This window comes from Melospiza melodia, chromosome 30 (genome assembly GCF_035770615.1).
Source record: "Melospiza melodia melodia isolate bMelMel2 chromosome 30, bMelMel2.pri, whole genome shotgun sequence".
Lineage (NCBI taxonomy): Eukaryota > Metazoa > Chordata > Aves > Passeriformes > Passerellidae > Melospiza > Melospiza melodia.
In genome coordinates this window covers 2,525,949-2,540,977 of record NC_086223.1, presented here as the reverse complement: position 1 = coordinate 2,540,977, position 15,029 = coordinate 2,525,949, and the positions used below count along the sequence as shown (strand labels likewise).

Below are 15,029 nucleotides of genomic sequence, written 5' to 3'. Positions count from 1 at the left end.
AGATACAGCACGTTCTCTGTTAGCCCAAACGGAACCAAGAGTAAAGATAGAAAGAGTGAAAACTTCCTTTCTGAAAGAAGAAATTTTCTCAAGGGGAACGAGGGAAACAGAGGGGTGGGAACGTGAAGGTCCACACACATTGTTCACCATCTGGGCTCCTTACAAGCTCTGTTATCAGGCTGAATCACTCTGTTAGAACAAGGCTTTGTGTGACTCCCTCTGACCGCGGCTTGGCCGCAGTGGGTGCGCTCCTAACCCCTTTGTTTCCACGTAGGCAAACTCTCACCAGGTTTAGGAACGTTCCCCTCGGGAGGGAGACGCCTCCTCCAAATCCCACCTTTCGCTTCAAGCTGCAGAGGTCCGGGGGAGGGGATCCCTCCCCGTGTGGAGGTACTGGGGGAGGAAACAGCCCACTGCACAGCCACTGACCAATAAGGGGAACCGCCGTGTTGGCAGAAGGCTTAGGGCTGATAAATTCCATGGGTCTCAGATAACACATTCTGGAGACAACTCCCATTGTCACCGGCATAAAAGCGGTGCGGTGGGGGAGCTGGGCACTCTCCTGCTTCGGGATCACGAATCGCTGAGGTGCAGCTTAGGTCGGGTCCTTGCTCTTCCTCCCCATGGCTAGTTACAGCTTCAGGCAAACCAGCTCCTCCGTGGTGGGGGGACCAGGAGCCTCCTCCCTCCGCTTCGGGGGCAGCTTCAGGGCCCCCAGCATCCACGGGGGCTCGGGTGGCAGAGGTGTGTCCGTGTCCTCTGCCAGGTTTGTCTCCTCTGGCCTGGGAAGCGGCCTGGGGGGAGGCTATGGTGGAGGCAGCTTCAGCAGCAGCTTTAGCTATGGGGGTGATGGGCTCCTGTCGGGAAATGAAAAGGCCACCATGCAGAGCCTGAACGATCGCCTGGCCTCCTACCTGGAGAAAGTGCGAGCGCTCGAGGAGGCAAACTCTGACCTGGAGACCAAAATCCGGAACTGGTACCAGAAACAAGGACCAAGCCCAGCTCGGGACTACAGTCCTTATTTCAAGACTATTGAGGACCTTCGAGACAAGGTAGGTGTTAATATTTCTCAAAAGTCATCTTAGATTTCCACTTACAAAGGAAGCATGAAAAGCTAAAAAAATCCTTAGGGAACCTCTAGAAAGCATTGCAGGTCATGGGAGGGAGAGGGAGATGTAAATGCAGGGAATGGGTGGGGGGGTTAAAGTCAATGTCAATATGGAGTTATCTACTTTTTTAATGCTAACCAAGAGGAAGTACAAACCAGTCAGTGGGGGATACCCAAGTACTGAAGACTGATAATGTTGGCTTTTAACAAAGCCTATGTTTATACACACGCTGGTCATGCACACACATATGACCAGTTAATGTATATATGACCATATATAAACTCATTTCTAATGAGAGCCAAGCTGTGACAGCTACCTGCCTGTCTTTGCAACCTCTCACCTGCCATAGAGCTTGAAAACCCTCAGAGGCCCAGACACACTGCTTTAACAATGAAAATAAAAACGGGTTTAGAGTAATTTCTTTTTCACATTTCCCATACTCAACCTTGGAATTAAGTGAACTGAAACATCTGGCATAGGAAAAAAGGAAACAGCAGACATGAAGTAATCAATCCCATATATAAATGCAGGATTTGCCCCAAGAGCCCATGGGTACCTGATAACAGATTGCTGAGGTGATACACACCCTGCATAACACAGGGAGTAGCTGATTAACTATGTAAATAAAAGAAAGAAAACTTGAGGTTTAGTTTTCTGAGTTCAGCCTGGAGTTCATGACCGCTCCCACGCAGGTTGCTTCTCCTTGCTTCAACCCATCCTCATTCACTCCTGATTTAAAATCTGATGGCAATGGGATTTCCTCCTGTTAGTATTGTCTTCCCTCCTTTCTTTTGCTCTCCTTAGTTAGGTGTGGGAAACCATACGGCTGGTTTGTGGATGACTTTTTGAGTTTTAGGAGTGGCAGGCATAGAAGACATGCTTTCCAGGTAAAACTGAACAGAGATTCCTTTAAATAAAATTTCCTTCAGAGGCTTTCATAATGCATTAAAATAATAAATAAACACCATCCTGGTATTCTAGGAAATAAAAATGTGATCAAAGATGGTCTCTCAAAGTCCTTTCCCTCTCAGCCAGCATGTAGTTTTGTCTCACTGTGGAACTTCTACCAAAAATGGCTTTCACTTCATACACTGGACACAAGGATGTGTCCAAAACAGAATCCTGGCAGAAGTATGTGATAAATCTGTATGATGTGTTTGCTGTAGATCATGGATCCTTCCCTACACCTCTATTTGTTGTAGCTACAGGTGAAATAGACTCTTCACTCTTATCTGCACAGCAGGGAAGCTGATAACAGTTGTATCAGCCTCAGTAATGAGCTCTCATTGTTTGCAGATCCTTGATGCCACCATTGATAACGCCAGGATTGTGCTGCAGATTGACAATGCCAGGCTGGCTGCTGACGACTTCAAAACCAAGTGAGTAATTTCTGAGAGGGAAAAGAACTCATGAGTAGGCAAAAATCCTTGTTGAGCCAAAGGACAGTGAAATGGGAATGGAATGCCCCTAGAACCCCTGTGTGAATATTGGTTTGATCCTGTGCATACAATTCAACCTTCATGTCTTTGCTAAAAGCACCACTAACAATTTTGCATGATGTGGGATATGTGGAGAAAGGTTTAATGCTTGATGGCATTTGCTATACCTAAGTCCTACAAACCCAGATGCACTCATACTGTTTCTTGTGGGCTGGGTGATCAGTGAACCTGAATTTGTTTTGCTTTTTTAAGGTTTGAGACTGAGCAAGGCCTGCGCATGGGCGTGGAGGCCGACATCAACGGCCTGCGCCGGGTCCTGGATGAGCTCACCCTGTCCAGAGCCGACCTGGAGCTGCAGATTGAGGGATTAAAGGAGGAACTGGCCTATCTAAAGAAAAACCATGAAGAGGTAAACCCCAAGAAATGTGTTTGAAAGTGGCACTAGAAGAGTGGAGTCCCTCAAGATTGCCTTGGGCTCTCCAACAGTGAGGGAAAGATTCCTGTGTAGACTGAGATCCCTCCTGCCAGTATCTCAGGGGAGTCAGTCAGCCTTAGCCCTTGAAGAAAGGACAGAAGGTTAATAACGTTTTCAGTTTACAATTGTGTCCTCTTTTGTCTCCTCTGCCTTTCCCCACAGGAGCTGAGTGCCCTGAGAGGACAAGTAGCTGGTCAAGTCAGCGTTGAGCTGGACTCTGCTCCAGGCATTGACCTGTCCAAGATCCTGGCAGATATGAGGGACCAGTATGAACAGATGGCTGAGAAGAACAGGAAGGATGCTGAGGCCTGGTTCCACAGCAAGGTAAAACCCCTCCATATTGCACAAACACTAACCAGAAAAATCCATGAAAGAAACAGCTATTAAAACACACAGAAAAATGCTGTGACAGCCTTATGCCCCCCACGTTTCTCACATGGTGTTTCCCTGTCTCAGACTGAAGAGCTGAACCGTGAGGTCGCCGTTAACACCGAACAACTGCAGAGCAGCAAGTCCGAGGTCACTGACCTGAGACGCACCCTGCAAGGGCTGGAGATCGAGCTGCAGTCCCAGCTCAGCATGGTACGTCAGAACTGGCACTGCCTGACTGCCCCCCACTGAAAAGGGCCCATATTTCCCTCCCCACACCAAGTCCTGCACTGGCAGCAACCTCTCCTGCCTGTGCTTTGCCCTGACAGAAAGCGGCGCTGGAGGGCACCTTGGCCGACACAGAAGCACGTTACGGGGCACAGCTGGCACAGATCCAGGGGCTGGTTGGCAGCATCGAGGCACAGCTGGCTGAGCTCAGAGCTGACATGGAGCGCCAGAACACCGAGTACAAGATCCTCATGGATATCAAGACTCGGCTGGAGCAAGAGATCTCTACATACCGACAGCTGCTGGAAGGCCAGGAGTCCCAGTAAGAACATTTTGCTCAGCCTGACCATGTCATGGTGCTCATTTGCCACAGCACCTTGGTTAACACAGTACTCCTAGAGTTATACAATTTTTAACAAACTAATTTTTCTGGAGCTAAAAATGTTTTCATTTACATGAAGTGAGACCTCAAAGAGTTTCTAAACAGGAAGGGGAACTGACAAGCAGCACAGTAGATTAACTGCAACTAACAGTTGAAGTGATCAGCTGCATCACAGTCAGAAAAAGTGCCATTAATAATGTTTTACAGAATATAAAAATTAATACCAAATCCCCATAAACTCCCTGTTACCGGGTGGAGAATTCTTACCCAACAGGAATCAGTGTGGGAGGAAATACTGGGAAGAGAAGTGAAGGCAGTCACTGAGTGACTCCCACATGGCAGCACAGCTCAATCTCATCTCATACAGCCTCAAGGAGGAAAAAAATGAGGCAGGGGTTGAAAGGTTTTGGTTTGCTCTGTTACTTCTTTTCCATAGTGATTTTTTCCAATGCAGTTTAAAAATGTATTTCCTAACAGAACTCCCTGTCCCTTGCTGAGAAGGAGCTCAGGTAGATGGGCATCTCTTCCCTGCCTGCACACAGTGTATCTGATTGATAGATAATTTGCTTTCATCAATCCTCATCTCATTTTGCATTTGATGTATTAACTCTTCTTCCAATTGTTCTCTTTGTTCCACAGGATGTTTGGCTCCCTTTCGGGAACTGCCGGTAAGAATTCCTTCTCTTTCAGGAGAACTTTTATTTTCTAAAACCACATAACTGATAGTTGTGTCTGTTCTAGAGATGGGCTCTGCATAATTTGTCACAGAGAAAAAAAAAAGATGTCTCTGGTTAGAATGGAAAAAATTTCAGCAATTAAAATATGTCAGATATCAGAAAAACATCTCAGACCCTGCTAAAGTAAAACATAAAACACTTAATCATTTCCCCAGATGAAAGGACAGGGGAATTGAAGCTTGGCCTGCTTGGGGGAATTGCAGGAACATGCCAGTAAAACCTGCCTTGAGCTGTTAGAGGTCAGCAGTGTCATAAAAGGGATGAGTCAAATCCAGGTGATGGAGAGGAAAAGTTCTGAGAGAAGGGAATGAGAGATGAGGCCCAGCCAAGCTCAGCGCCCACCACAGAGTGGTCTGTGTAAGCTGAGCTAAAATTATTGCTGTTCTTTCTCTCCATGTTACTGCAGACAAAAGAGACAAGCACTGAAGGTCCTTCAAAGGTCATCAGCAAACTGAGAAAAAGCAGACAACACATGTGGATTGAGATGGAGAAATCATTTTGAACTGCTGGAAATGACTCTTGAAGCACAGAAGGTTCTTGGTCACAAAAAGTTTAGGCAGATTCATTCACTTAGCAATGATTAAGATGCAAATTGGGTCAGCTTTACAATTATTTCTAGGTTTTGCATGTGTTGAATTGCTGCATCTACTCAAATAAAGATGATATTCTTGCAATCTTTGCTTCTTTGGAGTTATTGTGATATTTCACTGGAGTTTGGGCAGGAATCAGCCAACCAGCCTCCCTGAGAGTGCTCACAGTGCGGGGAGCTTGGGCTCCATCCTGATTCTGCTGGCTCCTCTTGCTGGCAGGAGCTTGGAATACAGAGGCAGTGGCACCCCCAGCCCCTTGGAGGGGGACACAAGAGTGACCTGGGTGTCTCACTGTGATGCTGTGCACTCTGCAGAGCAGGGCCAGCAGGATGGGAAGTGGTTCTGGAGAGCAGCAGGAGCTGGGAGATGTTCATAGAGTAAAATACAAAGTAAAATACTGGTTCATAGATAATTCCTGCAGGGGCACACAGGGGTGAGCTGCAGCTGGGAGAATTCTTCATTTCCATTCTCTGTTCACACAGGGCTTACAAAGCACCAGCACCAATTTCAGCCCACTTACCTCTCATGCCATTTCAAGGATATTATCCTAGCTGAAATTCCAACTGGAATCACTTTTAGTTCCAATCCACTGATTTTATTTGCTACCAAACTGACAGCCAAGGAAACTTCAGGGATTGTGCTAAAAGCAAACCATGGCTCCAGCCCAACCACCCCTTCCCAGCTCCTGCTGTTACCAGAGGCACAGTTTGCTCCACAGCTGGGGAGGACTGAAAAGAGAGATATGCCCAGACTGAAAGTATCCCAACACTGCTCTCCCCAAGAGTGGATCAGTTTGCAGTCTGTGATTCAGGGAGACATCATAAAATCTTTCAGCACTTCTCTCCTTGATCCTGGGGAATGTCCATGATCCCTTGTTCACAGCAGATTAATGGAGTGTGTGCATGGCTCAGAGCACCCAAGCTCTGGACCTCTCTCTCAAGGTGGGGCAATCCTCCTCAATCCAAAGGTGCTGGGGCTTGGGTTTGGTTGAGCAGTGACTCAGGTGACCTGTCAACATCATCTGTCACTACTGACACCGACAATCCAGCTTAGCCTCTGGAATGAAGCATGGTGGCATTTAGCAGTGGCTTCACTTTGACACGGGAAAACAGTGACAGGAGAGAAGAACAGCCAAAAAGACACAGAGAAAGGGACAAGATGGAGAGAACAGGGGGAAAGATGGGCAGAATCAAAGGGAGGCACATGGGGTGCAGGGGATCCTTCAGGAGCTCACCCATTTCTGTGGGGTTCACTTCTGGAAGAGCCAGGACAAGAAGAACTTGTGCATTCCGTACAAGCAGTTGCTGAGTGCAGACACATTAACACATGGTTTGTACCAAACTTATTCCCTGCAACACCGAGACCTGGAAACCTCCCTACAGGAAAGAACAAACAGCTCCAGGTTTGTTTTTTAATCTTAACAAGTCCCATTCCCTGAGAGCAATTTCTTGTGACCAATCCAGTCAGGGTGGGAGCTCACTGTTGCAGATTTCTGGTATTGTCCAGCTGCAAATGTGCAAATCTGACAAGAAATTCTCATGCTGCAAGAATGCAAGCTATAAGAATCTTGAATTCTTGTTTCTATAGCTTAGTTCCAATTTTATTTTATAATTTTATTAATTTTTTCCTCTATCTCTAAGGCAGAGAAGGATTTCTGGTAAAATGTCAGATATAAATCACTCAGGCACTATAATTTTAGCGTCTGGTTGAAGGAAAAAAAGTGTTTTCTAAAGGCATGTCACGTCTCCTCTGAGTGATGGTTTTATCACTCATAGAGGGATCACTGAGATGACAAACAAGCTGCTGCTTGACTGGAACTTGCTGTCCTGAGAGGAGGGGCTGGAGTGTGTCAGCCCCGTTAATCCCACAGCAGAGGTAACAAAAGAGTTTGTGCAGCACAGACATGTCAGGGAATGTCTTCCAGGAAATCCCTCTGGAAGATGACAAACCAAGGAGTTCAGGGACCACAGGTACAATTCTGAGACTGTGCAAAAGGATGAGTCCATCTGTCACTGGATAAGGAACCTCTGAGCAAAGGTAGTGAGACCAGAATAAAGGCATAAGCTTGAAAGAGCCTTTCTTTTTTTGATATTTTTTTTATTTCAGCAAGTGATTGGCTTCTATTTCCCTGTACAGCCTGTAAGGAGAAAATGTGTAGAAATTGTTGCCTAAATTATGTTATGGGGCATGATCTGTACTAGCTGCTTGATTTATTTTGTTTCCCAATGGTAAATATGCAACAGAAAGGAACAGCTTCTATCTGCTACCTGGTTTTTGTAAGCGTTCATCTGATACTGATCCAGGTGACGCCTGGGGCATGTTAGAAAGCAGCAAAGTGTGTTTCACCATTGACCTTCCAAAGGAGTTATCACACCTGAGTGAAAGAAGACTCAATGAAAACTCCCCAAAGTTTCCTACTAAATTTTGTGGGGTTTTGTTGCTTGGGCTTTTTAAATGGAATATGATTTACTTATTGTGGGCTCTCTCGGTTGAACAGCCCCTGGCAGTGCACACACTTCAGGGCATTGATTACAGGAGTCTTTAAGACATTTTTTTATCTTCAGGAGGGCTTGTGTAAACTTGTTTCATGAGCCACCAACCCTTGGAGACACAGGGATCTGGCAAGGTACACAGACCATTAATCTACCCAGCAGCAAAACTGAAGGGCTGTGGCAAAGGGCCAGGTTCAGTTTGGAACATGTTTCCAGAGCAGTGAACACCCACCCGTGTGCTCTGCTCAGCCTGGAGCGAGTGGCCGTGCCCAGAGCCAGCCTGTGTCCCCACAGGGGACACATCGCAGCTGGACTCTGCCATTTCTTCCCCTCCAAGTGCTCATCTCTGAGTGAAAATGCTGTGCATTCCCTGTGCCTGCATTAACATCTCAGCTGGAAATGTCAGAAACCCCCTTGGTTTGTTCCAACAACTCCTGTAAACCTTGGCTTATCCAAAATCGCCATCCTGAGTTCTAAGCTCAGTTTCTGTACTGCCAGAGACTGTGCTAAAAACAATGCCTTCCTTATGATGTTTTTAGCAAAGGTAAAAGTTTTCTTCTTTAAGCTTTATTTGAGGTCTCTGTGCTGTGCAGAGATTGGGGCGCTCTGCAAACTCCTCACTGCTCACAGCCTGTCCCCAGCAGGGCACAGGGGCAGCTCCTGCTTCCTCACACACTGCCCAAATCTGCCTTCCCTGCAGGCAAGCAGGGCTGCAGGACTGAATTCCTGAATTTCACTGGCAATTAGCTCAGTAATGTATTTCTGTTTCAGACTCTTGCTTTAAATGAAGGGTTAAGGTGCCTCTTCTGAGTGTTTCTCAAGCCTTATTTTCAAATGCTACTCCATTTCCTCGTGCACGTTGGCATTAAACACATGCATTGCTATCAGAACTGTGTTTTCTTAAATCCTTTCTCTTTACATTTTCCAAAGTAACACAATCTTAGTCCTCCCACATTTACTCTTTTAACTGAGTTGTTTCAATCTGTGTTACCTTTCTGGTTTATTTCAAAGTGATTAATAAATTTACTGTTTCCACTCTCCCCTGCACACTGATGGATGCTGATTGTTCCTCACACAGTGCCACGAGCAAATGCTTTTTGTAACAAAAATTCATACTCCAAAATCTAAATATTAGTTCCAAGAAAAAAAATAAAGAATATTTCTAATTCAATTCCAAAATTTTAAAGGGAAAAAATGCAGATAAAAAAGATGGAATAATGCTGAGATGAAGAGATGACTCTACATTTTTCAAAGAAAGGAGAATTTTACTTAAGCCTCATTTTTAGAAAAAGTTGATTTTCTGAAGGTAGCCATGGTGAGCATTGTGAATAGGCAAGTGGGTGGGGCTGAACTCACTTTGTTTTTCCATTCTTAAATGTCAGAGAAGTAAACTCCAAGTTTCAGAACTATAGCCTGAAGAAAAAACATCTGATTCATGCCTTTTGTTTAATTAAAAAAAGAAACCCCAAGCCCAAGCCCCTGCGATGTGCTGCCAGCACTGCTTGTCAGGAATGTCATCACAATTGGCCTCACCTCTAGGGAGGAGGAATTTTGGAGGGAGGGCTGCAGTGGGGTTTGTCTCCCAACACCCCATCATGAGGATATAAAAGAGGCACCAGGGCAGCGAAGGCACAAGCTGTCTTCTCTTGCAAGGCTGCATAACTGACCTTTGCTCCTTCTCTTGCTTCAGCCATGGCCACTTCCTACATGAGCTCTTCCTCCACCTACGGGGGTGGCTTTGGGGGTGCCGGGGGCAGCAGCTGCCGCCTGTCCTCGGTGCGCGGCGGGGGCGCCTGCCGGGCCCCGAGCATCCACGGCGGCTCCGGCGGCCGCGGCGTCTCCATCTCCTCGGCCAGGTACGTCTCCTCTTCAGGAGGAGGCTACGGCTTCGGGGGGGGCTATGGAGGAGGCTTTGGAGGGGGAGCAGCCTGTGGCTTTGGAGGGGGCTCCGGCTTTGGAGGGGGCGCTGGCTTTGGAGGCGGCGCTGGCTTTGGTGGAGGATTTGACCTTGGTGGTGGCTTTGGTGGTGGTGATGGCCTCCTGTCTGGCAATGAGAAGATAACCATGCAGAACCTGAATGACCGGCTGGCTTCGTACCTGGACAAAGTACGAGCCCTGGAAGAGGCCAATTCTGATTTAGAAGTGAAAATTCGAGACTGGTACCAGAAACAAGCTCCCACCAGCCCCGCCCGTGACTACAGCAATTATTACAAGATAATTGAAGATCTCCGAGACAAGGTATGACATTCATATGTAGATGAGTTATCAGAAGGTAAGAGAATTATGGAACTGCCTGTTCCATGTCTTTAAAATAATTACAAAAGAAGTAGTGAATTCCTCATCCCAAATATATTGAGGTCGTGAGCATTCTAGCAGAATAGAGTAGCCTCTTCTCAATTTAAACACCAAATATCTTATCCTGACAATGTGATGTTTGTTGAAATTAAAATGATTGCAGTAAAAGTTAGCAAAAGGTGTTTAGAATGATCAATGCATTTTTTCAGGAATCAAATAGGAAAGAATGTGACAGGTAGGCCTCAAAGGCTAGAAAGGTAATTCACCTGGCTACAGATAAGATCAGGTGTTGTACAAACACATTTCCCTGTTAAGGTTCTGATCTGTGTTGCACAGAGTATCACAGCCCTCTGGTTTGCTCATGGAATGTGGACCAAATATTTTAGCATTATTCACAGGAACTTTTCTCCATGTTTCTTAATTGCAGATCCTTGCTGCTACCATTGACAATTCCCGGGTCATTTTGGAGATTGACAATGCCAGGCTGGCTGCTGATGACTTCAGACTGAAGTAAGTTCACCTGGAGCTCATTTGTCTTCACTCTACTTGTCTTCACTCTCCCAAAACAGTTTTTTCTTTAGTAACTTCAGATACAAAACACCCTGGCAAGCAGAATCCATTGATGAAGGACCAATTCAGAGTACAAGCCTGACAGAACACAGCATTCAATCACTGAGCTGTTTGCATGATCAGTTATAGCCCCGTCTTCATTTTTTTGTGATACTCAAATATTTTCAGTAGCCTGAATCATAGGGGAAAGAAGGCAGGAATAGGTAGGATTTTCACTTAGAAGGAAAGTGGCGGGAAAAGATTGCTGTGGGGCTTCAGCATTTCTCTGCTGGAGTCTGAAATTTAGAGTAAGGTGGGGTTTTTCCAGCTCCCAGGCTCAGCAGTACATCAGATGATAAAGGTCCATGTGCAGCTGCCTTCCCTGCAGCAATGCACCTGCAGGTTTCTATTTTCTCTCCTGTATCTCAGGCAGCCCTGCCCCACCTGTGCTTTCCTACGCAAATCTGGGAGGACACTGCAAAACTCCTGTCCTATGTGACAATGTTTCTATTGATACTGCTAATCAGTATTAGGTTCTGCAAGGTGAAATGTCATGTCCTCCCCAGGAACAAAATCATACTGCATTGTCTGTGCTTCCTTATGCCATAGCTGAATATTGGGAAAGAACAGCTTTATTGCTTTTACACCTCTAAATCTGTATGTTTTCATCTACAGTCCACTGTTCCTCCCATATGTGATCATTTTATAGCTCTGCTGAATACAAACTCGGACATGTTCCAGTGCTTGTTTCTTTTCTGAACTGCAGGTATGAGAACGAGCTGTACCTGCGCCAGAGCGTGGAGTCCGACATCAACGGCCTGCGCCGGGTGCTGGACGAGCTGACCCTGTCCAGAGCTGACCTGGAGATGCAGATTGAGACACTGAAAGAGGAGCTGGCTTATCTGAAGAAGAACCATGAAGAGGTGAGAGTCCTGGAAGTGCAGGGAGATCACTCCCCTTTGGAATTTATCTCTTGTAAATGAAACATACGTGTAAGTTACATGTAAGTACGTGCGTCCTGTGTGAGTACACAGAGACAGAGAAGCTGTTGCAATGAGAAAGCAAATGTGATAAATGTTTTATGTGTGTTCCATCTGTGATACTTGATAGCACAGGCACTGTGTACCACAGCAGGGATTGCTGGGGGCAGGAGCAGTGTGAGAGGAGAGAGCCTGATCTTTTTGTGTCCTCTGTCTGCTGCCCATGCAGGAAATGAAGGAGTACTCGAACCAGCTGAGTGGAACAGTCAATGTGGAAATGGATGCAGCTCCTGGCATTGACCTGACCAGAGTTCTTGCTGAGATGAGGGAGCAGTATGAAGCTCTGGCTGAGAAGAACCGTAAGGATGCCGAGGCCTGGTTCTTCACTCAGGTACAGCCACACCAACAAACAGCACGGCAGTGCTCTGCCTCAGCACTACCACCCTGGCAGGTCCCTACCTCCCTTTCTCATAATGATTGATTTTTTATACATTTGTATGTGATTTTACATTATTTTTCCTTTCAGACTGAGGAGCTGAACCGTGAAGTTGCCACCCACACCCAGCAGATACAGACCAGCAAGTCAGAGATCACTGAACTGCGCCGCAACCTGCAGAGCCTGGAGATCGAGCTCCAGTCGCAGCTCAGCATGGTACGGAGCTGCCCCGACACCACGAGGCACTCACACTGTCCCCTTCCTCCCTCTCCTCAACTCGACAAACTTCCTTGTAACCTGTTCTGCCATTGCTGCACTTTAGAAAGCCGGGCTGGAGGCCAACCTGCGGGACACGGAAGGCCGGTACTGCGCGCAGCTGGCTCAGATCCAGGCGCTCATCACCAGCGTGGAGGAGCAGCTGAGCGAGCTGCGCTGCGACATGGAGCGCCAGAACCAGGAGTACAAAATGCTCATGGACATCAAGAGCCGCCTGGAGCAGGAGATCGCCACGTACCGCCATCTGCTGGAGGGCCAGGACGCACAGTATGTCACTCTGTCCCCGTCCTGATGAGCAGATAAGGGTAACAACACACCAGAGCTGGGGCTGCCAGGCTGACCCTGGAGTGCTCGGTCACGCTCCCTGCACACACAGCCTTTGGAGCACTGGCAAAGTCCCTGGTACTGCCACCACTCAAGATTTATGGCTACTGACATAAATCTGCACATCAGTGGTGTGGGGGATTTGAAAATATAAATGCCACCATTTTGATCATGATGAATTACAAAAGGCACCAGGCCCCCTATATATGTCTCACTTAATCCTCTGGTTGCACTGGTATTAGAGCCTTCAGGCTGAGACAACCTATAAAAACCTGCTCCCAGTATGTCTTTAGCTCCTGGTTGTCTCAATTTGTGCACAGAGGTGAAAATAAATACTCATCCTCACACACCAGTACCCCCAGCAAGAAAAGAGCCTGGAACAGGCTCCAGCTTCAGTTAAATCTGCTTTTTCATGCCCACTTCTCATATCTGATCTATACATGGGATTATTTCTGATTTCTGAGGAGGAATCAGCTCCTTACATAGTTACTAGAAGAGGCATTTTGAGGAGAGGAGCAGTATAAGGAGACACCTAGGACAAGGAACTGGTCTGACCACTGTTCCCATTCCCTTTCAAGTACTTAGGGGTGGATTTCAAAGCTGAAAGCACCTTAACACCACCTCTAGTAGCAACGCACCTCAGAACCAGCCATTGAGAGCAGCTCTGTGAAACCCTGCCCATCCACACAAATTCCTAAATTGTTCAATGGTTTCAGGGGACAAGGTCAGGAATGGTCATTAATCAAATCTTTCTTTTCCACAGGTTGTCAGGACTGAACCCCAAGGATGGTAAGAAATATTTTTATTTAATGAGGGGCTGAAATGAACAGGCAAAATAGGATTAAATAAACCTTTTAGTTTTGGGTTTCTTCTTACTACCACAGATTCCATTCTCCCTAAAATGAGCATGTTCTGTATCATGTAGAGACAAAAATATAATACTTTATTTTATGTGCATTTTTGAAACCAGTAGATTTCCAAAATGATTGTATGAACTGCTCATGGGATTCTAAAATAGCCAGATCTCCCAAAGATTCATTCCTTTGCTGATTCACGTAACATTCAAGATGCTTCCAAATCCATATCTGATGTGCACTCCTAAGGTTTTCTGGATGAGGACCAGGAGGGAAAGTAAATAAGATGTAAAGGCAGTTCTGCCTTTGATATGTGAAAGATCTTGTGAGGAAACAAACACAGCCTCATGGTTCAGCTCCTCAGGGTGTTGGCAGTGCCTTAGTGGTTTTTTTGTTCCCTATTTAATTTTTTTATTCCCCCTACAACAGCATTTGGGAGCAGTTCAGGACGTCGCTCTGGCACAGATGATGATGGAAAACCCGTTTCTACCCGTGACAGGAGATACCCGTAAAGAAATCCCAAATCTCCACCTGGACCCAGTGCAGCCTCACACTGGCTAATGCTGAGATAAAGAACCTTTCACTTCCCCAAAGCACAAGAATGTATCCAAGAATGTCTTTCCTTAGATTTGCTCTGCCTTTGTACACGAGCATTGGCTCGCTGGGTCAGAGATGCCAAGCCTGTTTTCTGCTGGTGCCCTATTGTGTCCTAACAATAAAGTTTCTGTTCTGCTTCTGCAAATGAATCCAGTCTGATGGTGTTTTTTTGAAGCCATTGTGCCACACACAGCTCACAGGTTCTCCCAGCATGGGCTGCTGGAAGCCATCCAGGGGATACTCGGGGAATGACAACAGCAATAACAATAATAACCTTAAAAATAATAATAAAGATGGTGATGAACGGACAGATAAAGGGCCATTAGATTCTGCCAGACATCTGGAGCTGGTATCAGTTAAAAACAGAGAAGATAGCATAAACAAATCCTTAAGATCTTTGTTCTCAATTCCACAGGCACAACAGGGCTACAATTCATGCACAAATAAAATACATCTCTGAAAAAACTGCATATATTTGTGTTCCTGCACTGCCTGCAGCACCAAGGCAAATTCCCTCAGCTCCTAAGGAAGCAGCAGGCACAGTCCAGGTGAAACAAATTGCTCAGAGTTTGCTGCAACTGTTTTGGTTTTCATCCATCAGGAAGAACATCCCCAGCCCATGTCACTGCTCTGCCTGTGGTTTTAGCCACACCTTCTCCCAGCTACAAATCCCCCACCAGTGGAACTGAAGAGATGCTGATAAAACTTTAAGAGCCTGGTGAACCCCAGAAGCACACAAAGCAGTTACCTAAGCACTGTACTTTGCTCACATAAACATTTTTGAAAAAGGCATCCTTAGCCCCACCACTGGACATTCAATCCACATTATAATACCTGCAAAAATGATGTAATTTCTATAATTACATATATGATTTTCCTTCCAAGCTCTATTTTCCT

At 46.2% G+C, this 15,029-nt stretch overlaps 2 protein-coding genes across 2 annotated transcripts; both read left to right on the top strand.

The window, feature by feature from the left end:
• The first annotated feature begins 380 nt into the window (after nt 1-380).
• Nucleotides 381-5,413, top strand: LOC134430889 (keratin, type I cytoskeletal 19). Its single transcript, XM_063178777.1, has 8 exons — nt 381-1,052; nt 2,406-2,488; nt 2,801-2,957; nt 3,186-3,347; nt 3,480-3,605; nt 3,722-3,942; nt 4,642-4,670; nt 5,146-5,413. The coding sequence occupies exons 1-8, from the start codon at nt 624-626 to the stop codon at nt 5,163-5,165; spliced, it is 1,227 nt and encodes a 408-aa protein (XP_063034847.1). The 5' UTR covers nt 381-623; the 3' UTR covers nt 5,166-5,413.
• A 4,047-nt stretch (nt 5,414-9,460) lies between these two features.
• Nucleotides 9,461-14,281, top strand: LOC134430841 (keratin, type I cytoskeletal 15-like). Its single transcript, XM_063178714.1, has 8 exons — nt 9,461-10,059; nt 10,544-10,626; nt 11,432-11,588; nt 11,875-12,036; nt 12,172-12,297; nt 12,404-12,624; nt 13,445-13,470; nt 13,965-14,281. Exons 1-8 carry the CDS (start codon nt 9,514-9,516, stop codon nt 14,045-14,047), a joined length of 1,404 nt encoding a protein of 467 aa, XP_063034784.1. The 5' UTR covers nt 9,461-9,513; the 3' UTR covers nt 14,048-14,281.
• Nucleotides 14,282-15,029: the final 748 nt, after the last annotated feature.